Here is a 26216-nt window from a genome sequence, read left to right on the forward strand (position 1 = left end):
TATTTTGTTGACACTTTGCAAATTTAAAAAGTAAATGGAAAGTTGCCCCAGTACTCTTGCTGAAAGCATTCACTAATTGCAAATAATAATAATAATAACCAATGGAGTAAAATAATTAGAACAAATGTCACTATATTCAGTGAATTTATATAAATAAATTTACCATGAACTCAGTTCCTCCAATTCTGAAGCCATTGCTTCAGTATAACATGTATACATAGATAAGGAAGTGATGCATTCTACTAGAATATCCCTTTGTGACTTTGTATTGAAGGACAGACAAGTATTTCAATACATTTTAAGGGTGAATTTATATAAGATGTTGGGTATGACATAAGCCAGTTAATTCTGAGAAATGAAGTAGGAGGTACACCAAATAATCTCTGACTACATCATAGGGACAGTTTTTTTGAATAACTACTTCTTGAGTTAGAAGAGTAAAAAGAAATTATTTTGTAAAGAGAATGTTGATATATCTATCAGAGGAGATGTTTGAGGATTGGTACAAAATTACACAACTTTACAAAATAATTTTCAACAGTATTGATGTTCTCTAATATATGTGACATGAAGTAGCAATGATTAGGTAGACATGTGAGGTAAACATAGGAATTAATGAAAGAAGCTTTAAATTTTTTTATATATCATAGCTAATTAACAGAAATGAGTCATGGAATTTGTAGACAACAAACTCTCTGAGAGCAAGACCTGTGTCTTATTCACTGTTATATTGCCACTGACAGGGACAGTGCTTAGCACAAAGCAAAAGTTCAGTGTATGTTTGCAGAATGGTGAAATAAATGGACCAATATATATTGACTTTGTAAACAAACCCAACATGATATTTCTAACAATTTAGAAAAAAGACTTTAAATAAGTCTTGATGATTTAAAATATTAAATATATTAGCATTAAAAAATGGATTGTTAAGTTAGGCCCACAAGTTTATAATTATGAAAGCTGGTTAAACTGAAGCTTCAGGGGCTGCAGTTTCCCAGTGCGGACTCTGGGCGCCGCTGTTGGCCAAAGTGGAGAACTTGGTACAGGGGACTTCCTCGCGCAGCCGCAGCTCAAGTTCTCTGGCTCAGACTCGCTAGTGTAAGCCTTTCCACCGTTTCCTTCTCTAGAGAAGAAACCCTCCCTAACCCTCAAAGAGCTGTTGGGAGCTCCGGACGACTGCAACATAGCCATTATTTATAATCCGGCGTCTCCAGGCCGGTGAGCAAACTAAGGCGGGAGGGGTGGGGCGGGTGGTGGTGGAAGCAAGAGGGATGGGGAGCTGCGCTGGGAAGAGCGGCTGGGCTGAGAGGCGGCCAGTGCTCTTTCCGTTCCTGCTGTCTTTGTTCTGCCTGGCGCTCTCTGACCAAATCCACTACAGGATTCCCGAGGAGATGCCCGAGGGCTCGGTGGTGGGGAATCTCGCCAAGGACCTGAGACTCAGTGTCCACGAGTTACCGACTCGAAAACTGCGCGTCAGTTCGGAGAAGCCTTACTTCACTGTGAGCGCGGAGAGCGGGGAGTTACTTGTGAGCAGCAGGCTAGACCGGGAGCAGATATGCGGGAAGAAGTCAGCTTGTGCTCTGGAATTTGAGGTTGTTGCTGAAAATCCATTGAACTTTTATCACGTGAATGTAGAGATCGAGGATGTCAATGACCACACGCCAAAATTCTCGCAAAATTCCTTTGAGCTGCAAATAAGTGAGTCTACGCCGCCAGGCACGCGATTTATATTAGAAGTCGCGGAAGATGCAGACATTGGCTTAAACTCTCTGCAGACTTATAAACTTTCTCTTAGCCCTAGTTTCTCGTTGATAAATAAGGAAAAACAAGATGGTAGTAAATTCCCGGAACTGGTATTGGAGAAACCCTTAGACCGGGAACAACAGAGTTACCATCGTTTAGTCCTGACTGCCTCAGACGGTGGCGATCCACCCTTAAGTGGCACTACTGAGCTCCAGATCCAGGTCACTGATGCCAATGATAACCCCCCGGTATTTAGCCAGGACGTGTACAGAGTCAGCCTTGGAGAAAACGTGCCCCCAGGCACCACTGTGTTGCAGGTGTCAGCCACCGATCAGGACGAGGGCGTCAACTCAGAAATTGCTTATTCCTTCTACAGGACCGGGCAAGTCTTCGGTCTGAATTCAAAGAGTGGGGAAATTACAACGCTAAAAACACTGGATTTCGAAGAAATCAAAGAATATTCCATTGTGGTGGAAGGGAGGGATGGCGGAGGACTGGTTGCACAGTGTACAGTTGAAATTAGCATTCAAGATGAAAATGACAACAGACCAGATATTACATTCCATTCTCTAGTCGAAATGATTCTGGAAAACGCAGTGCCGGGAACTCTGATTGCTTTGATCAAAATACATGACAGAGATTCCGGGGAGAATGGGGAGGTTAATTGTCGATTAGAGGGTAAAGTACCTTTTCAGATAATCTCTTCCTCCAAAAATTCATACAAGTTGGTAACAGCCGGGATCCTGGACCGAGAGCAGATCCCGGAGTACAATGTCACCATCATAGCCACTGACAAGGGCAAGCCGCCTCTCTGCACCCATACAAGTGTTACCTTGCATATTACTGATGTCAACGACAATGCTCCGGTTTTCCACCAGGCCTCCTACGTCGTCCACGTGCCAGAAAACAACCCGCCTGGAGCTTCCATCGAGCAAGTCAGGGCCTCTGACCCCGACCTAGGGCCCAACGGCCATGTCTCCTACTCCATCGTGGCCAGCGACCTGGAGCCACGCGCGCTGTCGTCCTACGTGTCCGTGAACCCGCAGAGCGGAGTGGTGTTCGCGCAGCGCGCCTTCGACCACGAGCAGCTGCGCGCCTTCGAGCTGACGCTGCAGGCCCGCGACCACGGCTCGCCCGCGCTCAGCGCCAACGTGAGCCTGCGCGTGCTGGTGGGCGACCGCAACGACAACGCGCCCAGGGTGCTGTACCCGGCGCTGGGGCCCGACGGCTCGGCGCTCTTCGACACGGTGCCGCGCGCCGCGCAGCCCGGCTACCTGGTCACCAAGGTGGTGGCAGTGGACGCCGATTCTGGACACAACGCCTGGCTGTCCTACCACGTGCTGCAGGCCAGCGAGCCCGGACTGTTCAGCGTGGGGCTGCGCACGGGCGAGGTGCGCACGGCGAGGGCCTTGGGCGACAGGGACGCGGCCCGCCAGCGCCTGCTGGTCGCTGTGCGCGATGGGGGACAGCCGCCCCTCTCGGCCACCGCCACGCTGCTCCTGGTTTTCGCCGACAGCCTGCAGGAGGCGCTGCCGGACCTCAGTGACCGCCCGGCACCCCCTGACCCCCAGGCCGAGCTGCAGTTTTACCTGGTGGTGGCCTTGGCCTTGATCTCGGTGCTCTTCCTCTTGGCGGTGATTCTGGCGGTCGCCCTGCACCTGCGACGCTCCTCCAGCCCTGCTGCTTGGGGCTGCTTTAAGCCTGGTCTCTGTGTCAAGTCTGGACCGGTGGTTCCTCGAAACAGTGAAGGAACTTTACCTTATTCGTACAATCTGTGCGTTGCCCATACTGGAAAGACAGAGTTTAATTTTCTAAAATGTAGTGAGCAGTTGAGTTCAGGACAAGATATACTTTGTGGTGATTCGTCTGGGGCCTTATTTCCACTATGTAATTCCAGTGAGCCGACTTCCCATCCCGAAACTCTAATGGCGGTGAGTTCCATTTAAGTATCTACTCCTTTTCATCATCTTTGCAATTTTTTTTATTCACATGAAAATATATTGCATTTTTAAGTCTAACGAGTTGCTTAGGAATAATTAGAGCTCATCCGAAAGCTGTATATCCAGCCTTCAAGGGGAATGGTTAATTCAGAATAGGTATGTGACATAATATCTTACTCAGTTAAGATTTACCAAGTTGAGAGAGTATGCTCTATGCTTCACAACAAAAGTCTTTTTGCCAATTTCTTATCTCTTTTCTAATCTAATGAAATTTACCCATTGCTTTTTTATTCTTCATTTAGCATATTTAGATGTTTGATATATATAAGTAAACATTAAATTTAAACTAGGTAGTCAATTCATTCTTTAAAGCAAAAAAGCTACTACTAGATATCTTCCTTTACCAATTTCACTGGTACAGTTTACATCTCTTGCTTATATTTATTCCTCATGTCTAGTTCCTTAAATCTACCTATCTGTGAGTCTTTGAAGTCCTTAAAATTTAAAGAAAAAGTACTGTGTGAGAGAGACTCAGTGAACTCATCAGAAAGTCCAAGTCATTATCTAAGTTCCTTCAAATTTCCTTGAATGCAAAATCCTCTTCTTTATAGTTAACAGAAGGAGATACTTGAAAAGAGAAAAGGAAATGCTGCTCCCTGTATCACTTGCTCTCACACCTGACCTATTTTTTTGAAGCAGAAAGGGGAAAGTCACTGTATTTGTCTTATTACTTGGAGCCCTAAACACTAGGTGACTAGAGGTTTTCTCATCGTTCTGTCTGTAGGAGGGAAGGAGAATTCTGAATTATTTTTAAGGCAAAAATCTACTAATTTCAAGCACATAAAAGATGCCATTACATAAGCATCTGTCTTTTGCTTGTTTTCTGTTAGGAACTGCTTCAGTAAATAATTTCTTTACAAATTGCTGAAAGAAATTTCTTATTGTGGTACTTAATTTGTTCTACATCTTGTGTTTCTTTTCCCCTCAAATTACTAATTTAGATGACCCTTATAATAAGAAGTTTAAGATTATATTAATATTGATAATTTCTTGGTGAAAAAACTGAAATGGAAACTTACTTTTCAGTGTATGTTATTTGAATCTTCCAAATGCTGTAGGCTGTGCATGCACTATGAATTCACATAGAAAACTAAATATTTTAAAAATCAAAATAGCTTAAAAGTTTAACAACCATAACTATGTAAATTTTAAAAATCCCAACCTACTTAAAGTTTAGCAATATTAGATGAGAAAATTTAGTACCATTATGTAATTAAATTTTGTAAACAAAATCTTAAGGAAACTTTACTCCAGGATTCTCACCATGAAAGTGGATGTCTTATAAAACAGCTTCAAATTGAGTAATCTATATATTCATTCAATATAATTATGTAAATATAAATGTACATATAAAATAAGAAAATATGGATATATTTCCAAAGAGGATTGCACATTTTAATTACTTCAGAAAATAACAACCTATAGAAAACAGTTGAAACATTATAAAAAATGAAATTTGAATAATTTATATATCTAGAAAGAGCAAAATGCTATAAAAAATGATAGTAAGGTTGTCTGATATTAATGACATTTAATAGAAATTTCATGTCATTTCATTTCCAACTAAAATATCCACAAGTGGTCATTGCTTTTGAAATATAAATGCACGACGCAGAGAAATCTAAAATCATAATAGTAAGAGAGTAGTGTTTTGTCAGTCATCTATAGCAAAAGTATTTCGCATCTCAGTGGGTGTAGTAACGGCTTAGGACTCTGAGCGCCGCTGTTCACCAACTCTAAGAAAAGCTCAGTCAGCTTTCGGTCCGGTATTAGGGTCTGCAACTCCACAAAGCCGCTCGGATCCCACAAACAGACTCCGGGGCTGTAGAGTAACTCAGCCTCTGAACTTGGGGCACTACGGGTTTCTCCTGAGAAAAAAAAAATCGCCCTAATTTGCAGGAGGAAAACAGAAGCTAAGGAATCAGCGTTCACAGGAAGTATTCTGAGGGGAAAACCTTTAGAGAAGCAACAATGGCCGCTCCAAAGAATCGCCTGCACCGCAGAAGAATGTTCCTTTTCTGCCTTTTCCTGGGGATGCTGTGGGAGACGGGGGCGAGCCAGATCCGCTACTCGGTACCTGAAGAGACAGAAAAAGGCTACATCGTGGGGAATATCTCCAAGGACCTGGGGCTGGAGCTCCGCGAGCTGGCAGAGCGGGGAGTCCGCATCGTCTCCAGAGGTAGGACGCAGCTGTTTGCTCTAAATCCACGAAGCGGCAGCTTGGTCACCGCAGGCAGGATAGACCGGGAGGAGCTCTGCGCTCAGAGCGCGCGGTGTCTGGTGAACTTTAAAGTCCTGGTTGAAGACAGGGTGCAACTTCACGGAATAGAAATAGAAGTCACTGATATCAACGATAATAACCCGAAATTCCAGGTCGAAAATCTGGAAGTAAAAATTAACGAAATCGCTCTGCCGGGAACACGTTATCCACTGCCAGAGGCTGTGGACCCGGATGTGGGCTTGAATTCCCTGCAGAGCTACCAGCTCAGCCCCAATAACCACTTCTCCCTGGACGTGCAAACTGGAGACGACGGAGCTGTAAGCCCAGAGCTGGTGCTGGAGCGCGCCCTGGACCGCGAGGAGGAGGCTGCTCACTACCTGGTCCTCATCGCCACGGACGGAGGCGAACCGCGTCGCTCCAGCACAGTGCACATCCGAGTGACAGTGTTGGATACAAACGACAATGCCCCGGTTTTTGCTCAACCGATTTACCGAGTGAAAGTCCCAGAGAACGTGCCCCCGGGGACCCGGCTGCTTACTGTAAGCGCTAGCGACCCGGATGAAGGAACCAACGGGGAAGTGGCTTATAAATTCTGGAAAATTAGTGAAAAACAATCTCCATTATTCCAGCTGAATGAAAATACTGGCGAAATATCAACAGCAAAGAGTTTAGATTATGAAGAATGTGCATTTTATGACATGGAAATACAGGCAGAAGATGGTGGGGCATTGAAGGATCGGACTAAAGTACTCATTTCAGTAGAAGATGTCAATGATAATAGGCCTGAAGTGACCATTACATCGTTATTTAGTCCAGTGAGGGAAGATGCTCCTCAAGGAACAATAATCGTTCTTTTCAATGCTCATGACCGGGACTCTGGTAAGAATGGACAAGTTGTCTGTTCCATCGAGGAGATTCTACCTTTTCAGTTAGAAAAGTCAGTAGAAGACTATTATAGATTGCTGACAGTCCAAAATCTTGACCGAGAAAAAACCTCTGAATATAATATCACAGTGACTGCAACAGATAGAGGAACACCGCCTCAGTCCACGGAAATTCACATCATCCTGCACGTGGTTGACGTCAACGACAATCCACCCTCCTTCTCTCAAACCTCCTACTCTGTCTACCTCCCAGAGAACAACCCCAGAGGCACCTCCATCTTCTCTGTGACAGCCCATGACCCAGACAGCAATGAGAATGCTCGAGTTATTTACTCCCTAGAGGAAGACACCATCCAAGGGGCGCCTCTCTCCTCCTATGTTTCTATCAACTCGGATACTGGTGTGCTATTCGCACTGCGCTCCTTCGACTATGAGCAGTTTCGAGATCTTCAAATGCAGGTGAGGGCAAGCGACAGTGGGGACCCACCACTCAGCAGCAACGTATCACTGAGCATATTTGTGCTGGACCAGAACGACAACGTGCCAGAAATCCTGTATCCTGCCCTCCCTACCGATGGCTCCACAGGCGTGGAGCTGGCACCCCGTTCTGCAGAGCCAGGATACCTGGTGACCAAGGTGGTGGCAGTGGACAGAGACTCAGGACAGAACGCCTGGCTGTCCTACCGCCTGCTGAAGGCCAGCGAGCCAGGACTCTTCTCTGTGGGGCTGCACACGGGCGAGGTGCGCACGGCGCGGGCCCTGCTAGACAGAGATGCGATCAAGCAGAGCTTGGTGGTGGCAGTCCAGGACCACGGCCAGCCCCCTCTCTCTGCCACCGTCACGTTCACGGTGGCTGTGGCTGACAGCATCCCCGACGTCCTGGCTGATCTAGGCAACCTTGACTCTCCTGCCAACCCCGAGGACTCCGGCCTCACACTCTACCTGGTGGTGGCGGTGGCCGCGGTCTCCTGTGTCTTCCTCGCCTTTGTCATTGTGCTACTGGCGCTTAGGCTGAGGCACTGGCACGTGTCGCGTCTGCTCCAGACTTCAGACAGTGGGTTGGCTGGCGTGCCGGCGTCTCAGTTTGTGGGCGTGGACGGGGTTCGGGCTTTCCTGCAGACCTATTCGCACGAGGTCTCGCTCACTGCGGACTCAAGGAGGAGTCACGTGATATTCCCGCAGCCAAACTATGCGGACACGCTCATCAGTCAGGAAAGCTGTGAGAAAAGCGAGCCTTTGTGTGTTTCAGATGATTCCAGGTTTCCTATAGAAGACACCCCTTTCGTTCCAGTGAGTTCGACTTTTTCTTTACTTTAAAAAAAGTTGGTTTTCTCTTTAAGTGCTTTCATTTAAGGTAAGTTGATATTAACATATTTCTCACCATACATTTAAATTTTCACTAAGCCTAATTTTTTGCTCTAACACCTATAAGAGTCAGACGCGACTTAGTGACTGAACAACAATATAGGAGGCATTGATTACATTGTTGAAACAATCTTTGCTTTTTCATAATAATTAACCTAGAGTCAGTGGAAACCCTCTTGGGACAGCCCTCATCATCAGGCACTGGGCATGGCACTTTGGCTAAGGTTGCTTGAGTGGTGACCACAGTTCACTACTAATTCTTAGGGCAGGTTTCTATTCCTGAAATTTATTATTTTTGTTGTCTGCAATGGCTGCATTGTGAAATTCTTACTCTAAAAACATGTCTACAGCTGGTGCTATTTTTGTAAGGGTAAGTTAATAAGAAATACATTCTATTTGGAGAACTAAGTGAAAGCTCAAATTCAGTGCTTCTCTTCTGTTTCTGTGACCAGGGAACACCCTTTAGAGGTGATGTGTTTCAGGTCACATGTTTGTAGAAGTTGTTTGCATTTAGAGATCATTTCTGAGGATGATTCAAGCTTCAGTGATTATTTCCATATCCTCATACAGTATGTTTTATTCTTTTAATGGTGAAAAAATGCTCTTTTTAAACAATAAACATTTAATTTTGGTGAAAAATTTTAATACCATTGGTTCTCACCCTCTTAATACTATAATTATTAATGGTTTGAAACTCTGCTATAGTTTATATTTGCTGAAGAGCAGTTTCGTAGATTGGACCCCATGAGAAGACAAAACATGGGAAATAAAAATTATTCTTCAACTGTTACTTATGATTCAACACTACAACCTTTGAGGCTAGAAATAAATTTGGATATGGGAGATGCTTTAGGAAAATATTCTCAGGAACTACTAGGGAGGTTCTAAGAATAGTCACTGGCTTTTAGATATAAAGAAAATAATTATTATGTAATGTGATTTTTAACACAATGTGATATCAAGTAATAAATGACATTGTAGGAGACTTTGAAAACAATATTTGAAATTGACTCAAAATTCTACTTTAAACATGCTGAATATAAGGGCTAAATATGTCTGTCCATCATACAGATGTTTTAATTATTTCAAATGCTCTTTATTCCTAAACAAGTAGGAAAGACAAAATACATTGCTCAGGGTCATATTTTTAACCATGCAATAGGAAAACTATCATTTAAGGTTTCTGTCTTGGGGAGTAACCTTTAGTACTTGTTATACATAAATACTAAAATATGTGTTAATGTGAAAAAAGTAATAACAGAAATATTTATGAAGACTGTATATCATGGTAGGTGACTACTATTCTCTGCCATAAAAGGTGATTTGTCTTTAAAAACAGTCCACAAGGCTCTTTGGATGGATGATTGGGCAGACTGTGGAAAATGCTGAGTTCTTGTTTTCTTAAATCAGGCAGGACTTTTGCATTGGTAAACAGTTTATATAATAAGCTTAAGGATAAAATTCTTCCCCATATTAATGTCTTGTCTTTAAAGAAGAGTTAATTACAATATCTTGGATATCTTCAAAACAATGAGGTAATGGAATATGTAGTAAAGAATACTACATATTGATCATCTATGCAGTTGGGTGAGGGGTAAATGAAGATTCAATAATAATGCTCCCTAACTTCTTTTATAAGTTTGAAATTTTCCACAGTAAACTTCTTGAAAAACTTAAGTATAAAGACACTGCCTATATACTTTACTGAAACTAAAACTTGGGCAATTACATAACTATATATCTTTAGATAGATATATATTCTGGGCTTCCTTGGTGGCTCAGTCGTAAAGAATCCGCCTGCCAATGCAGGAGACACCGATTCGATCCCTGGTCCAGGAAGATTCCCCGGAGAAGGAAATGGCAACCTACTCCAGTATTCTTGCTTGGAAAAAAAAAACATGGATAGAAGATCCTGGCGGGCTACAGGCCATGGGGTCGCAAAGAGTTGGACACAACCTACCGTCTGAAAAACAACACATTCTGGAGAGAAATTGTCTCAAGACGAAAATGTGAGACTGCGATCCCACACGAGGCCTCTGGGCGCCGCTGTCGGCCAGTGCAGGGCTAGCGCTGACACCCGAGATTCCTGAGCCTCTAGGCTGGGATTTCCAGCGCAGCTACCAACAGAGAGAAGGAAACCCGCTCACACACCCAGGCTCCTGGCTGGGCACTCTGTGCCCAGCACAAACGGATTCCCAGCTCCGCCTGTCCTGGGCCGAAAGTTCTTCTAGTGATGCCATGAACTGCAGTTTCTTTGGCTTTTCGGAAAGATTGGGACCCACCGAGAACTAAAGCGCGCAATGGGAGGGAGCTGCACGCAGACACGCCCGGCTGACTGGAGGCAGGTACTGTTTCTCTTCCTGCTGCCTTTGTTCTACCCCGCGCTCTGCGAGCAGATCCGCTACTCGATTCCCGAGGAGCTGGCCAAGGGCTCCGTGGTAGGGAATCTCGCCAGGGATTTAGGGCTCAGTGTCCTGGATGTGTCGGCTCGAAAGCTGCGAGTTAGCGCGGAGAAGCCGCTCTTCAACGTAGACGCGGAGAGCGGGGACTTACTTGTAAAGGACCGAATAGACCGTGAGCAGATATGCAAAGAGAGAAAAAGATGTGAATTGCAGTTGGAAGCCGTGGTGGAAAATCCTTTAAATATTTTTCATATCATTGTGGTTGTTGAGGATATTAATGACCATGCTCCTCAATTCGATAAAAAGAAAATACATTTAGACATTTTTGAATCTGTATCCGCAGGTGCACGAATATCCCTGGACCCTGCCACTGACCCCGATATAAACATGAACTCAGTTAAAGATTATCAGATAAATCCTAACCCTTATTTCTCATTAATGGTTAGAGTTAATTCTGACGGTGGCAGATACCCAGAATTATCCTTGGAGAAACCCCTAGACCGAGAAGAGCAGCGATCCCATAGCTTGATATTGACTGCCTGGGATGGAGGGGACCCTCCACGAAGTGCCACCGCTCAAATAGAAATCTCTGTCAAGGACACCAATGATAACCCCCCGGTGTTCAGCCAAGATGAATATAGACTTAGCGTTAGTGAAAATCTACCCCCTGGGTCCTCCGTGTTGCTGGTGACAGCCACTGACCAGGATGAGGGGGCCAATGCTGAAATAAACTACTACTTCAGGAGCACTGCTCAGAGTACAAGACACAAGTTCTCATTGGATGAGAAAACAGGCATGATTAAGAATAACCAGTCATTGGATTTTGAGGATATAGAAAGATACACCATGGAAGTGGAAGCAAAGGACGGAGGTGGTCTCTCTTCCCAATGTAAAGTAATCATAGATATCCTCGATGAAAACGACAACATCCCGGAAATAATCATTACTTCTCTCTCTGATCAGATTTTGGAGGGTTCTCTACCAGGAATGGTTGTTGCCCTTTTCAAAACACGGGACCGGGATTCTGGAGGAAACGGTGAAGTCACCTGTCATGTCGGAAGAGATGTTCCTTTCAAGATTTCTTCTTCTAATAATAATTACTACAAGCTGGTGACAGATGGGGATCTAGACCGAGAGCAGACTCCGGAATACAACGTCACCATCACAGCCACCGACCGGGGCAAGCCTCCTCTCTCCTCCAGCACTACCATTACCCTACACATCACGGACATAAACGACAACGCTCCGGTTTTCCACCAGGCCTCCTACGTGGTCCACGTGCCAGAAAACAACCCGCCTGGAGCTCCCATCGCGCAAGTCAGCGCCTCCGACCCTGACCTAGGGCCCAATGGCCATGTCTCCTACTCCATCGTGGCCAGCGACCTGCAGCCGCGCGCGCTGTCGTCCTACGTGTCCGTGAACCCGCAGAGCGGAGTGGTGTTCGCGCAGCGCGCCTTCGACCACGAGCAGCTGCGCGCCTTCGAGCTGACGCTGCAGGCCCGCGACCACGGCTCGCCCGCGCTCAGCGCCAACGTGAGCCTGCGCGTGCTGGTGGGCGACCGCAACGACAACGCGCCCAGGGTGCTGTACCCGGCGCTGGGGCCCGACGGCTCGGCGCTCTTCGACACGGTGCCCCGCGCCGCGCAGCCCGGCTACCTGGTCACCAAGGTGGTGGCGGTGGACGCAGACTCTGGACACAACGCCTGGCTGTCCTACCACGTGCTGCAGGCCAGCGAGCCCGGACTGTTCAGCGTGGGGCTGCGCACGGGCGAGGTGCGCACGGCGAGGGCCTTGGGCGACAGGGACGCGGCCCGCCAGCGCCTGCTGGTCGCTGTGCGCGATGGGGGACAGCCGCCCCTCTCGGCCACCGCCACGCTGCTCCTGGTTTTCGCCGACAGCCTGCAGGAGGCGCTGCCGGACCTCAGTGACCGGCCCGCGCCGTCTGACCCCCAGGCCGAGCTGCAGTTTTACCTGGTGGTGGCCTTGGCCTTGATCTCGGTGCTCTTCCTCCTGGCAGTGATTCTGGCGGTCGCCCTGCACCTGCGACGCTCCTCCAGCCCTGCTGCTTGGGGCTGCTTTAAGCCTGGTCTCTGTGTCAAGTCTGGACCGGTGGTTCCTCGCAACTACAGTGAAGGAACTTTACCTTATTCGTACAATCTGTGCGTTGCCCATACTGGAAAGACAGAGTTTAATTTTCTAAGATGTAGTGAGCCATTGGATCCCACTCAAGACATAGTGTGTGGTGATTCTCCTGGGGCCCTAATTCCACTTCATAGTGGGAATGACTTGGCTACACATCCTGAGACCCTAACACCGGTAAGTTTCATTTTTTTCTTCTGTAATATTCTATTTTTTTCATATTTTGGGGGTACTATTTCACTTTTACATCTAGAATCATATTTAGAAAATCCATAACTAATCACTGTCTTGTCTTTTCAGTTTTTACTGACTACATTTTCAACACTCATTTTGTTCATAAGTTGCTCTGTAATTCAGAAAGGATGTAACTAAATTGGAGATATCTTTTCAAGCCTAAGTTAGCAAAACAGGCTGTGGTCTTGGCTTCTTACCAAGTAAATAAATAATTTGAAGTTTAATAATATTCAAATACTCCTTAAATATCAAAGCAGATACTCATATCAAAGAAACATGTGTTGCAGATAATTCTGTATGTGCATTCTAGTATCTTCATTTATTTTAACATTTTTAAAAACTGTTGGGACTTCCCTGGCAGCCCAGTGGTTAAGACTCTGTGCTTCCAATACAGGAGGTAGGATTTCAACCCTTAGTCAGGGAACTAAGATCCTGCATGGTGCAGCCAAAAACAAAATAAAATTAGATTTTAAAAATATAAATAAAACTGTAAGCATTTGAGGGGACGTAGCAGATCCATGAATCCCTGAAATTGCATGCAAAGTTACAGATGTATGCAGTTTTCCTGGCAGAGGAGTAAAAACTTTCATTCTATTGCCAAGTGTTGCTATGGGCCCCAAATCTTAATACTAACTACCCTAGAGGAATTTCTCTCTTCAATTTTTGGTCCTTCTGGTTTTTCTTTTATATATATTTTTCTTGGTACTCAAATTATATTCTTTCCAAATCTTTTTTCCTTTTCATTGAAGATAAGGAATTTCCCAGAAAGCAAATGAAATGTCATTGTGCTCTGTGCACAATCTCTGACTCTGATTATCTTTGAAGACAAAAGACAAAATCTTTAAAGAGTTTAATGGGGGGGCATAGTGACATAAATGTTTCTAAAGAACCTGTTCTCTCTTTATGAAAGAAGTGAACCTCCAAACTCCTCATCTTTGAGGAGAGACCTACTACTGGATTGATGGGAATATACACCTGAAGATGTGTGGGCCAGTATATTTTGGACTTTCATATAAAATGCAAAGAGATTATTTATAGTGCCATCAACACCCTGGTGAAAACAGGTCATTTGATATGCTTATTTCTTTAAAAACCCACATCACCATTTCTAACTCTGTTTTTAAAAATCGTTTTATAGCACTTGTATGTATTCTCTTCCCATTGCAATAGAGACATGTTCCTTTTAGTTTGTGACTACCAGCTCAACTCATTTGGGTCAAGTTAACTTCTAATAACCTATAATAAAAATACATTTTCCAAAAAAATTCATTGAGGCACAATAAAACTATTTTAGAAACATTTGAAAGCCTTTTTACACAATCTTAATGCTAAACAAATATAATTAGTTAACCAACATAAAACTTAAAAATCTTAAGTGAATTAAAAGGGATTATCATAATAATCTCTATATGAATGTCTACTAAACACTGTTGGACCATTTAAATCAGAATTTCAAATAAAATTGTAAGGTTTTTCTGAATATAGTTAGACGCTCATAGGAAATAAAAGAAGCATTACTTACCTTTGAAAGTGGATATATTTCTATTGGGAAAATAAGTGTTGCAAATATAAATTTAATCGACCATTATTTAATACTCTGTAGTACTTTCGTTCCACTTTATTCCACCGAGTAATGGCAATCCACCTCCAGTATTCTTGCCTGGGAAATCCCATGGACAGAGGAGCCTGGCGGGCTACAGCCCATGGGGTCGCAAAAGAGTCGGACGCGACTTAGGGACTAAACAACAAGAAAACTACAGATATCAGTGGAGAAACCAAAGAAGAAATGTAAAATAAAATAAAATATATAACAAAAAATAGAGTTCCCGTTGTTTTCTATTGCATACATAAATGGGTGCAGTAACTTCTGAGGACTCTGAGCGCCGCTGTTCACCTACTAGGAGAGAAGGGCAGCCAGCGCTCAATCCGGATTCTCGGGGCTCCAGCTACATAAAGCTCCACGGTTCCTGAAAACCAGCTCCAGGGCTGCAGCGAAACTCATCTCAGAATTTAAGGTGCGCAGGCCGCAGAGACTTCCTGCAGCCAGAGTAAGAAAAAAGGAACCAGCCAAAACACAGCGTGCCCAGTGAGGACATAGCGAGAATCCCGTCACCAGACAACAATGGCCGCTCAAAGGAATCGCTCCTACCTCAGCGCGCTGGTCCAGCTCTGCCTTCTCCTCTGTTTGTCGTGGGAGACCGAAGCTCGGCAGATCCGCTACTCGGTTCCCGAGGAGTTAGAGAAAGGCTCTTTTGTGGGCAACATCTCCAAAGACTTGGGACTGGAGCCCCGGGAGCTAGCGGAGCGAGGAGTCCGCATCGTTTCCAGAGGTAGGACGCAGCTCTTTGCTCTGAACCCGCGAAGCGGCAGCTTGGTCACCGCGGACAGGATAGACCGGGAGGAGCTCTGCGCTCAGAGCGCGCGGTGTCTGGTGAGTTTTAACATTCTTGTGGAAGACAGGGTGAAACTTTTCGGAGTAGAAATAGAAGTAACTGATATCAATGATAATGCACCAAAATTTCAAGCAGAAAATCTAGATGTAAAAATTAATGAAAACGTCGCTCCAGGAATGCGTTTTCCTCTCCCGGAAGCTGTTGATCCAGATGTGGGCGTGAACTCCCTACAGAGCTACCAGCTCAGCTCCAATAAGCACTTCTCTCTGGCAGTTCAAAGCCGTGTCAATGGCGTTAAGTCCCCTGAGCTGGTGCTGGAGCACGCCCTGGATCGCGAGGAAGAGGCAATGCACCGTCTGGTTCTCACTGCCGTCGACGGGGGAGACCCTCTCCGATCTGGCACTGTCCTCATCAGTGTGACTGTTTTCGATACAAATGACAATGCACCAGTCTTCAGTTTGCCTGAATACCGAGTGAGTGTTCCGGAGAACTTGCCTGTGGGCTCACGGCTGTTGACAGTCACCGCCACCGACAGGGATGAAGGTGCCAATGGAGAAGTGACATATTCATTCCGAAAACTACCTGACACACAATTGTTGAAATTCCAACTAAACAAAAATACTGGGGAAATAAAGCTATCAGAAGATCTAGATTACGAAGAAACAGGTTTCTATGAAATAGAAATACAAGCTGAAGATGGAGGGGCATATCTTGCAACTGCTAAAGTATTGATTACAATAGAAGATGTAAATGACAACAGTCCAGAAGTAACCATCACATCTCTGTTTAGTCCCCTGATGGAAGATTCACCTCTGGGGACTGTTATAGCTCTTTTAAATGTGCATGATCTGGACTCTGGGCAGAATGGACAGGTCACCTGTTCCATATTGGGGAATCTACCATTTAAATTAGAAAAATCAATTGATAGTTATTATAGATTGGTGACACACAAAGTTCTTGACAGGGAACAGATATCCTCTTACAATATCACATTAAGAGCCACAGATGGAGGAAGTCCACCCCTATCAACAGAAACTCACTTCATCGTGCAAGTGGCAGATATCAATGACAACCCACCTACCTTCTCTCACATCTCCTACTTTACCTATATCCCAGAGAACAACCCCAGAGGGGCCTCCATCTTCTCAGTGACTGCACTGGACCCAGACAGCAAAGAAAATGCCCAGGTTATTTACTCCCTGGCTGAAGACACTATCCAGGGGGCACCACTATCCTCCTATGTCTCCATCAATTCTGACACAGGAGTCCTATATGCACTGCGATCCTTCGACTATGAGCAGTTCCGTAATCTGAAGATGCAAGTGATAGCCACTGACAGTGGGGACCCACCACTCAGCTCCAACGTATCACTGAGCATATTCGTGCTGGACCAGAATGACAATGCGCCAGAAATCCTGTATCCTGCCCTCCCTACCGATGGCTCCACAGGCGTGGAACTGGCACCCCGTTCTGCAGAGCCTGGCTATCTGGTCACCAAGGTGGTGGCAGTGGACAGAGACTCAGGACAGAACGCCTGGCTGTCCTACCGCCTGCTCAAGGCCAGCGAGCCAGGGCTCTTCTTGGTGGGGCTGCACACGGGCGAGGTGCGCACAGCGCGGGCCCTGCTGGACAGAGACGCGCTCAAGCAGAGCCTGGTGGTGGTGGTCCAGGACCACGGCCAGCCCCCTCTCTCGGCCACCGTCACGCTCACCGTGGCTGTGGCCGACAGCATTCCTGATGTCCTTGCTGATCTGGGCAGCTTGGAGGTCCCGCCGGCCTCTGATGCTTCAGACCTCACCCTGTATCTGGTGGTGGCGGTGGCCGCGGTCTCCTGCGTCTTCCTCGCCTTTGTCATTGTACTGGTTGCGCTCAAGCTGAGAGGCTGGCACAAATCACGTCTGCTCCAGGCTTCCGGAGGCGGATTGGGCGTACCAGCCTCGCACTTTGTGGGCGTGGACGGGGTGCGGGCTTTCCTGCAGACCTATTCGCACGAGGTCTCGCTCACCGCGGACTCTCGGAGGAGTCATGTGATCTTTCCGCAACCCAACTACGCGGACACACTTATCAGCCAGGAGAGCTGTGAGAAAAAAGATCCTCTGTCTTTGTTAGATGATTCGAAGTTTCCTGTAGAAGATACCCCTTTGGTGCCAGTGAGTTCTATTTTTGCTCCTTTTCTCACCTTTAAGAATTATGATTAGTTTTACTCTTTAGGTTTGAAGCATGATGGCGGGATCCTAATCCTTTTTTTTTTTTTTTTCACTTTTTCCTCCATTTCGATGGCATTCACTTCTTGCTAAAACATTGAGGAATGGAACTTGATGGTTATTAAGACTGATATGTTTTTACTTTCTGGTAAATATTCACTTAGTCCTAGTGAAGGTTTATTATCATAGACTGTTATGCTTAGCTTCACAGAGTCTTGTGTTTTATAGTTTTGTTTGGCAATTCCTAAGAGGACTTTCATACAGAAATGTCTTTTCAATTTGTGTGCTCTCCTGGTGGCTACACGCTGAAATCCTTAGACAAGCCTGCCTCTTGTTTTGAAGTCAGGCCTGGTAAGAATAGGTAAATGTCAGAAACAAATGCATTAGCCTTACTGGAAATCCTACCCATTTTCAGTAATATTCCATTAACAATTCATAACAACGTGTGCTTAAATTTTTGAAGTATAATCATACCTGGTAACACTGCAGCATCCATTTTGCCTGTGATTCTCATTTCATACTGTCATGTGGAAGATATACCATTTTAATTTTACTTTCCTTGTTCTATAGGGACTCTAGAGAACCGATAAAAGGTATTATGTTAAGCAGACTTGAGGTTCTGCTTTCTCTGTGCTTTTTTGTTAAATTCTCCAGTCTCTAAGGCTGAAATATATACATAATTTAGGGAGATAGATTGGTACATGTTCCCAAGTACAGGAGCAAAGATGTATGCCAAAGTCATTTCAGTGACTATAGAGAGAATGGAAGATCCACCTGAAACTCTGAAAACTCTGAAATTTACAGTCAAAATAAGCTTAAAGTTAAAGTCATTTCTGCATGAGAAGTGAATCAAGCAGAGAAGTGCACAGAATTCTAAACAGATGGTCAGTGGAATTACTGATGAGTCCATTTAAAGTGATGATAGTGATGTATTTGGTTTGATCTCTTACTATTCTATTAATTTATTATTAATATTCTTCTAAACTAATATGGTAGCATAAGGTCAAATCATGCCCTAATGTGTTTTAAAGTGTTTATGAGACCATGATTTTTTCCCCATGTTGTTCAACTTTTGTTCAAGGATATGTCTGTGGAAAAAGAGCATAGTTATTATCTTTGGAGTTATAGTTAATAACTTTTATTTTTTAACTTCCAAATAATTGAATCTTTTAAATTTCTGACCATGAGAGTCAAAATTATTCTGCATATATTTCAAATAATCTATTATTTTGAAAAAACACAGGTTTAAAAAACCCTACTCTTTTGGCATGGTAGCTATTGTTAGCAATTATGTTAAAATATGATTATTTAAAAGCAATATAGGTCACCTTAGATGATGGTAATGAATATTAAAGTGGTTGCATTCTAGTTCTTAAGTATGGGGGGATAGATTAAGGCTAGATTGAAGACCAAAAATAATTTTCATGCTTATCTTTAGTACTTTCCTTTGTGGGAACTTACTCTTAAAAGGATCTACTGTGATTGCCTCTGGATAGAACTGGATAGAAGCAGGAGGTGGAATAGGAGACCTATTTTGCATTCTACATTCTTCTGTGCCTTTTAGATATTTTAAAGAACTATTTCACCCTATTCAAAATCTATGTAAATTTTTAACATATAAAATATTGGTTTAGCCAAAAAGTTCGTTCGGGTGTTCCCGTAAGATATTACAAACTTTTGGTCAACCCAATATATAATAGTTTTGACCATGTGAAAAAAATTTTCATGAAGAAAACAGAATCACCGGAGGAATAAGGTTCAAATATTTTAGCTGCGATCACCTTGTCTTTAATAAAAGACTTCCTGAAATAAAGCAGAAAACGTAAGCTACGGTTCCACACGAAGCCTCTGGGCGCCGCTGTCGGCCAGTGCAGGGCAAGCTCTGAAGCCCGGGATTCCTCAGCCTCTAGCCAGGGATTTCCTGCGCAGCTACCAACACAGAGAGAAGGAAACCCGCTTATACACTGGAGCTCCTGGCCGCGCAGATTCTCCCTAGCATACAAGGATTCTCAGCCCCTAGACTGGGGGTTCCGCCTGTCCTGGGCCAAATGCTTTACCAGTGTGCCATGTGCACTTTCTCCAACTAGAAAGACTGGGACCCAGCAAGAACTAGAGCGCGCAATGGGAGGGAGCTGCACGCAGACACGCCCGGCTGACCGGAGGCAGGTACTGTTTCTCTTCCTGCTGCCTTTGTTCTACCCCACGCTCTGCGAGCAGATCCGCTACTCGATTCCCGAGGAGCTGGCCAAGGGCTCCGTGGTAGGGAATCTCGCCAGGGATTTAGGGCTCAGTGTCCTGGATGTGTCGGCTCGAAAGCTGCGAGTTAGCGCGGAGAAGCTGCTCTTCAACGTAGACGCGGAGAGCGGGGACTTACTTGTGAAGGACCGAATAGACCGTGAGCAGATATGCAAAGAGAGAAGATGTGAATTGCAGTTGGAAGCCGTGGTGGAAAATCCTTTAAATATTTTTCATATCATTGTGGTTGTTGAAGATATTAATGACCATGCTCCTCAATTCCATAAGGATGAAATATACTTAGAAATCAGTGAATCTGTCAGCCCGGGGACTGGAACAATTCTTGAACCTGCAGATGATCCCGATATTAGTATGAATTCACTGAGCAAATACCAACTAAGTCCTAATGAGTATTTCTCGTTAGTGGTGAAAGACAATCCTGACGGGGGCAGATATCCAGAACTGGTATTGAAGAAAGCCCTGGACCGAGAAACCCAAAGCGTTCACCATTTGGTGTTGACAGCCTTAGACAGCGGGGATCCGCCGCAAAGCGGCACAGCTCAGATCCGAGTCCTGGTGGTGGATGCCAACGATAATCCCCCTGTGTTCAGCCAAGATGTGTACAAGGTCAGCCTTCGGGAAGATGTGCCCCCAGGCACCTTCGTGCTGAGGGTAAGCGCTACCGATCAAGACGAAGGCTTCAATGCAGAGATCACCTACTCATTCCTTGGTGTGGCTGATACAGCCCGGCACGTGTTCTCTCTGGATTCTGCTACAGGAAACATCATAACTCATCAACCCTTGGATTTTGAAAATGTAGGACGATACGCCATGGTTGTGGAAGCAAAGGACAGAGGATCCCTCTCTACACGGTGTAAAGTAATTATAGAGGTTTTGGACGAAAATGACAACAGCCCAGAAATAATCATCACCTCTCTCTCAGATCAGATTTTGGAGGATTCCCCGCCAGGAATGGTTGTGGCTCTCTTCAAAACACGGGACCAGGATTCCAAGGAAAATGGAGAAGTCACGTGTAATTTAAGTAGAGACATTCCGTTTAAAATTCATTCTTCTTCTAATAGTTACTACAAGTTAGTAACAGATGGGGCCCTGGACAGAGAACGGACTCCGGAATACAACGTCACTATCACAGCCATTGACCGGGGCAAGCCGCCCCTCTCCTCCAGCACTACCATTACCCTACGCATCACCGATGTCAACGACAACGCTCCGGTTTTCCACCAGGCTTCCTATGTGATCCACGTGGCAGAGAACAACCCACCCGGCGTTTCCGTCGCGCAGGTCAGCGCCTCAGACCCTGACCTAGGGCCCAACGGCCACGTCTCCTACTCCATCGTGGCCAGCGACCTGGAGCCACGCGCGCTGTCGTCATACGTGTCCGTGAACCCGCAGAGCGGAGTGGTGTTCGCGCAGCGCGCCTTCGACCACGAGCAGCTGCGCGCCTTCGAGCTGACGCTGCAGGCCCGCGACCACGGCTCGCCCGCGCTCAGCGCCAACGTGAGCCTGCGCGTGCTGGTGGGCGACCGCAACGACAACGCGCCCAGGGTGCTGTACCCGGCGCTGGGGCCCGACGGCTCGGCGCTCTTCGACACGGTGCCGCGCGCCGCGCAGCCTGGCTACCTGGTCACCAAGGTGGTGGCGGTGGACGCAGACTCTGGACACAACGCCTGGCTGTCCTACCACGTGCTGCAGGCCAGCGAGCCCGGACTGTTCAGCGTGGGGCTACGCACGGGCGAGGTGCGGACAGCGCGGGCCTTGGGCGACAGGGACGCGGCCCGCCAGCGCCTGCTGGTCGCTGTGCGCGATGGGGGACAGCCGCCCCTCTCGGCCACCGCCACGCTGCTCCTGGTTTTCGCCGACAGCCTGCAGGAGGCGCTGCCGGACCTCAGTGACCGGCCCGCGCCGTCTGACCCCCAGGCCGAGCTGCAGTTTTACCTGGTGGTGGCCTTGGCCTTGATCTCGGTGCTCTTCCTCCTGGCAGTGATTCTGTCCATCGCCGTGCGCCTTCGAAGCTCTTCCAGCCCCAGCGCCAGGGGCTTCTTTGGGTCTATTCTTTGTTCTAAGTCTGGTCCTGAGATTCCTCATAACTACAGTGAGGGAACGTTGCCCTATGCCTATAATTTATGTGTGCCTGGGAATCAAACTAATCCAGAACTTAATTTTCTCACATCTGTTAAACACTGTCCTGCCACACAAGATATTCTCAACAAAGATAACTCTTCAGTGCTATTGGATAGCATTTTAACTCCTAGTGTTGAAGCAGATAAGAACACTTTTAAACAGGTAAGTACTTAATACTTTTTATATTCCAGTATGCCAATATATTCTAATATAGCACTGTTATTTTGAGATTTTAGATTCCATCTCTTGATAAAATTCCTAAAATAAATCTATTTCAAACTCAAAGGTATTACTGTTAAGACTAAAGTTTACGATGCTGCAAACCCTCTACTATTCAAATATATTTTAAGGTAAAGTATATAGAGAAGGCTTAGGTCAATTTTTCATGAAATAGAATTTTTTTTCTTTTTTTTTTCTTTTTTTCGGTGGTGGCGTGTGGGATATTAGTTCCCTGACCAGGGATTGAAGCTGCACCTCTTTGCACTGGAAGCATGGAGTCTCAACCACTGGACCACAAGGGAAATCCCTAGAATACCTTTTAATTAAGGATATGGACTACAGTTACAGATTGATGTTGTGGTATTTTAAATGACAACTCTAACGCGATCCATATTCTCTCCAATGTTTATCTTACTCAACAAAGAAACATTGGTAAGAATTATAGTCATAATCCTAACTGATGATTTTGTTGGAACCGTGCTAGTCAGTCCATAAAAACCAAAGGGAATCAAATCTAACTTGCAGGTGTTCAGTTCCAGTAGTCTGAAATTTTTTTTAAGATTAGCAAGCCTTTTTAATAATTATTCTTTTCATAAGTGCCCTTGGTAAACCTTTAACATCATATCACATAACTTTATTGTCTGCAATTTTATGCTTTACAAATGCTTGTGATTCTCAAAGAGGGGAGTGTAATAACTTCCGAACAGGAACAATAGTTGCGTTTTTAGTTCTCATTGCAATAATAAGATTGGGCTCCAGGCGCCGCTGTTCACCAATTAGGGAACGGGAAGCTGCAAGCTACAGAGTCCCTCCCTCCCCGCTACCTCTACTTCACAAAGCTGAGTGAGGTGGATACTCACAGATCCTGATGCTAAAAACTTGAAAGTACTTCTCTTCGCTCTCTAATATATTTTTGGATGTAGTCGGCCAGGGACTTCGCAGATACATAAGCTGATTCAGAACCAAAAGTCTCAAGAAACCGCGGAGTATCGGCTAAGTCATGGCGAATCGGCAACTGCTTCTGGATCGCAGCGGGCTGGTCCTACTGTATATTTTCCTGGGGACGCTGCAGGAGTCGGGGGCCGGGCAGATCCGATACTTGGTGCCAGAAGAGACAGAGAAAGGCTTCTTCGTGGGCAATATTTCCAAGGACCTGGGGCTGGAGCCCAGGGAACTGGCGGAGCGCGGAGTCCGCATTGTCTCCAGAGGAAAGACGCAGCTTTTCGCTCTAAATCCGCGAAGTGGCAGCTTGATCACCGCGGGTAGGATAGACCGGGAGGAGCTATGTGAGGCGGTTTCCTCCTGTTTTTTAAACATGGAGATACTTGTGGAAGATACCCTGAAGATTTACGGAGTGGAGGTGGAAATAATGGATATTAATGATAACGCCCCTAGCTTCCAGGAGGAGGAAGTAGAGATAAAAGTCAGTGAACACGCAACTCTGGGATCGCGATTTCCTCTTCCTAACGCTAGGGATCCAGACGTGGGAATGAACTCCCTCCAGCGCTACCAGCTCAATCCTAACAGTTACTTTTCCTTGCAAGTACGAGGCAGAACGGATGGGGCCAAGAATCCTGAGCTAGTGCTGGAGAGGAGCCTGGACCGGGAAACACAGGCTGCTCATCACCTCCTCCTCACAGCCTTAGATGGAGGAGATCCCATCCGCCAGGGCACTGTTCCGGTTCGCGTGGTGGTCCTCGATGTAAATGATCATATCCCCAAATTTACACAATCTACATATGAAGTGAGCGTTCCTGAGAACCTCAACTCTGGAACTCGGGTGCTCACGGTGAATGCAACTGACCCAGATGAGGGAATCAACGGGCAAGTAGTGTATTCATTCCGAAATGTGGAAAGCAAAGCTTCTAAAATATTCCAGTTGAATTCTCTATCTGGAGATGTCTTAATAGAGGGTTCTCTGGATTTTGAGAAATATAGATTATATGAGATGGAAATTCAAGCCCAAGATGGTGGAGGTCTCTCTACCACTGCTAAAATGTTGGTCACAGTTGTGGATGTGAATGATAATGCTCCAGAAATAACTATCACATCTTCTACTAATTCGGTGCTGGAAAACTCTCCTCCCGGTACGGTGATTGCTCTGCTAAATGTGCAAGATCAAGACTCTGGAGAAAATGGTCAAGTTTCCTGCTTCATTCCAAATAATCTGCCTTTTAAACTAGAAAAGACTTATGGAAATTATTACAAGTTGATAACAAACAGAGCATTGGACAGGGAGCAGGTTCAGAGCTATGATATAACACTGACAGCAACAGATCAGGGAAGTCCACCCTTGTCTACAGAAACTCATATTTTACTGAATGTAGCAGATGACAATGATAACCCACCCACTTTTACCGACTCCTCTTATGCCGCCTACATTCTGGAAAACAACCCCAGAGGGGCCTCCTTCTTCTCCGTGACTGCACTTGACCAGGACAGCAAAGAGAATGCCCAGGTCACTTATTCTCTGGCAGAGGATACCCTCCAGGGAGCACCTCTGTCCTCCTACATCTCCATAAACTCAGACACCGGCATTCTGTATGCCCTGTGTTCCTTCGACTATGAACAGTTCCATGAAATGCAGTTGTGGGTGACAGCGCATGACAGTGGGAACCCACCACTCAGCAGCAACGTATCACTGAGCATATTCGTGCTGGACCAGAATGACAACGTACCCGAAATCCTGTATCCCGCCCTCCCCACGGATGGTTCCACCGGTGTGGAGCTGGCACCCCGCTCTGCAGAGCCTGGCTATCTGGTCACCAAGGTGGTGGCAGTGGACAGAGACTCGGGACAGAACGCCTGGCTGTCCTACCGCCTGCTCAAGGCCAGCGAGCCAGGGCTCTTCTTGGTGGGGCTGCACACGGGCGAGGTGCGCACAGCGCGGGCCCTGCTGGACAGAGACGCGCTCAAGCAGAGCCTGGTGGTGGCGGTCCAGGACCACGGCCAGCCCCCTCTCTCGGCCACCGTCACGCTCACCGTGGCTGTGGCTGACAGCATCCCAGATGTCCTGGCTGATCTAGGCAGCCTAGAGTCTCCAGCCACCCCCGAAGACTCAGGCCTCACACTCTACCTGGTGGTGGCGGTGGCCGCGGTGTCCTGCGTCTTCCTCGCCTTTGTCATTGTGCTACTGGCGCTCAGACTGCGGCGCTGGCACATGTCGCGTCTGCTCCAGGCTTCCGGCAGCGGGTTGGCTGGCGTGCCGGCGTCTCAGTTTGTGGGCGTGGACGGGGTGCGGGCTTTCCTGCAGACCTATTCGCACGAGGTCTCGCTCACCGCGGACTCTCTGGGGAGTCACGTGATCTTCCCTCAGCCGAACTATGCGGACACGCTCATCAGTCAAGAGAGCTGTGGGAAAAGCGAGCCTCTTTTGATAACTGAAGATTCAGCTACAGATTTAGGCAAATGTGATCCTACTGGTAATCAGGTGAGATTTATTTCCTGCCTTCCAATTGTTGATATCTGTGCATAGGTCTTTTAAGATTACTTTTTTTTTTTCCCCCTGAGCCTGTTGTATAAACTGTTTGGGAGGGGTGTATGTTCTTGTATAAAGCAAAGCATGTGAAATTCTGTACTTTACCTTTCATCAGGTTATCATCATTTTCCAGAAAGGTTTTGTGAAAGTTTCTTTTTTTTTCTTTTGGTCCTGGCAGTTTCTTTGTTTCTTTGTTTTAATTTCAGAGGTCCAGTTCTGTTATCATTGGTTTTAAATTGAATTTTAGTAATATTTTTCTATCATCAGTGTTTGGCTATCAATGTAAACTGGTTGTGTTCAAGTTAATGATTCGTAAACATTTTTATTTATTTCACTTCAGCTTTGTATTGCCTCCACGGATTTATAATTATATTCTACCATTATTTGTTTTACTTCTAATATTCATGTTGATTCAACAGCATACTTACTCTAGCTCTTTTTCTTCATCTATAATACATATACACACATACTCACACATATACACTTTTGCACACATCAGCTTTTTTTTCTGAGCACAAAACAATTCTCTTTTGACTTTTGGTGACTAGAATTATGTT

The 26216-nt window shown here is 45.8% G+C and overlaps 1 protein-coding gene across 16 annotated transcripts in view; it reads left to right on the forward strand.

Moving 5' to 3' along the window:
• Positions 1-26216, forward strand: part of LOC101105495 (protocadherin gamma-C4) — a 171618-nt gene that overhangs the window by 55175 nt on the left and 90227 nt on the right. Inside the window, exon 1 of one of the 16 annotated variants that reach the window (XM_060415854.1) lies at positions 1073-3674. The exons of 11 other annotated variants lie outside the window; for them this stretch is intronic. In XM_060415854.1, coding sequence (XP_060271837.1) covers positions 1272-3674 — 2403 coding nt within the window. In that variant the 5' untranslated portion in view covers positions 1073-1271. Of the gene's footprint in view, positions 1-1072; positions 3675-5492; positions 8139-14948; positions 17532-19508; positions 22125-23009; positions 25612-26216 lie in introns of those variants that run through there. 4 more of the 16 variants (XM_015096094.3, XM_027970334.3, XM_027970337.3 and 1 more) reach the window with 4 other exon arrangements.

Source organism: Ovis aries, chromosome 5 (genome assembly GCF_016772045.2).
Source record: "Ovis aries strain OAR_USU_Benz2616 breed Rambouillet chromosome 5, ARS-UI_Ramb_v3.0, whole genome shotgun sequence".
NCBI classification, from domain to species: Eukaryota; Metazoa; Chordata; class Mammalia; order Artiodactyla; family Bovidae; genus Ovis; species Ovis aries.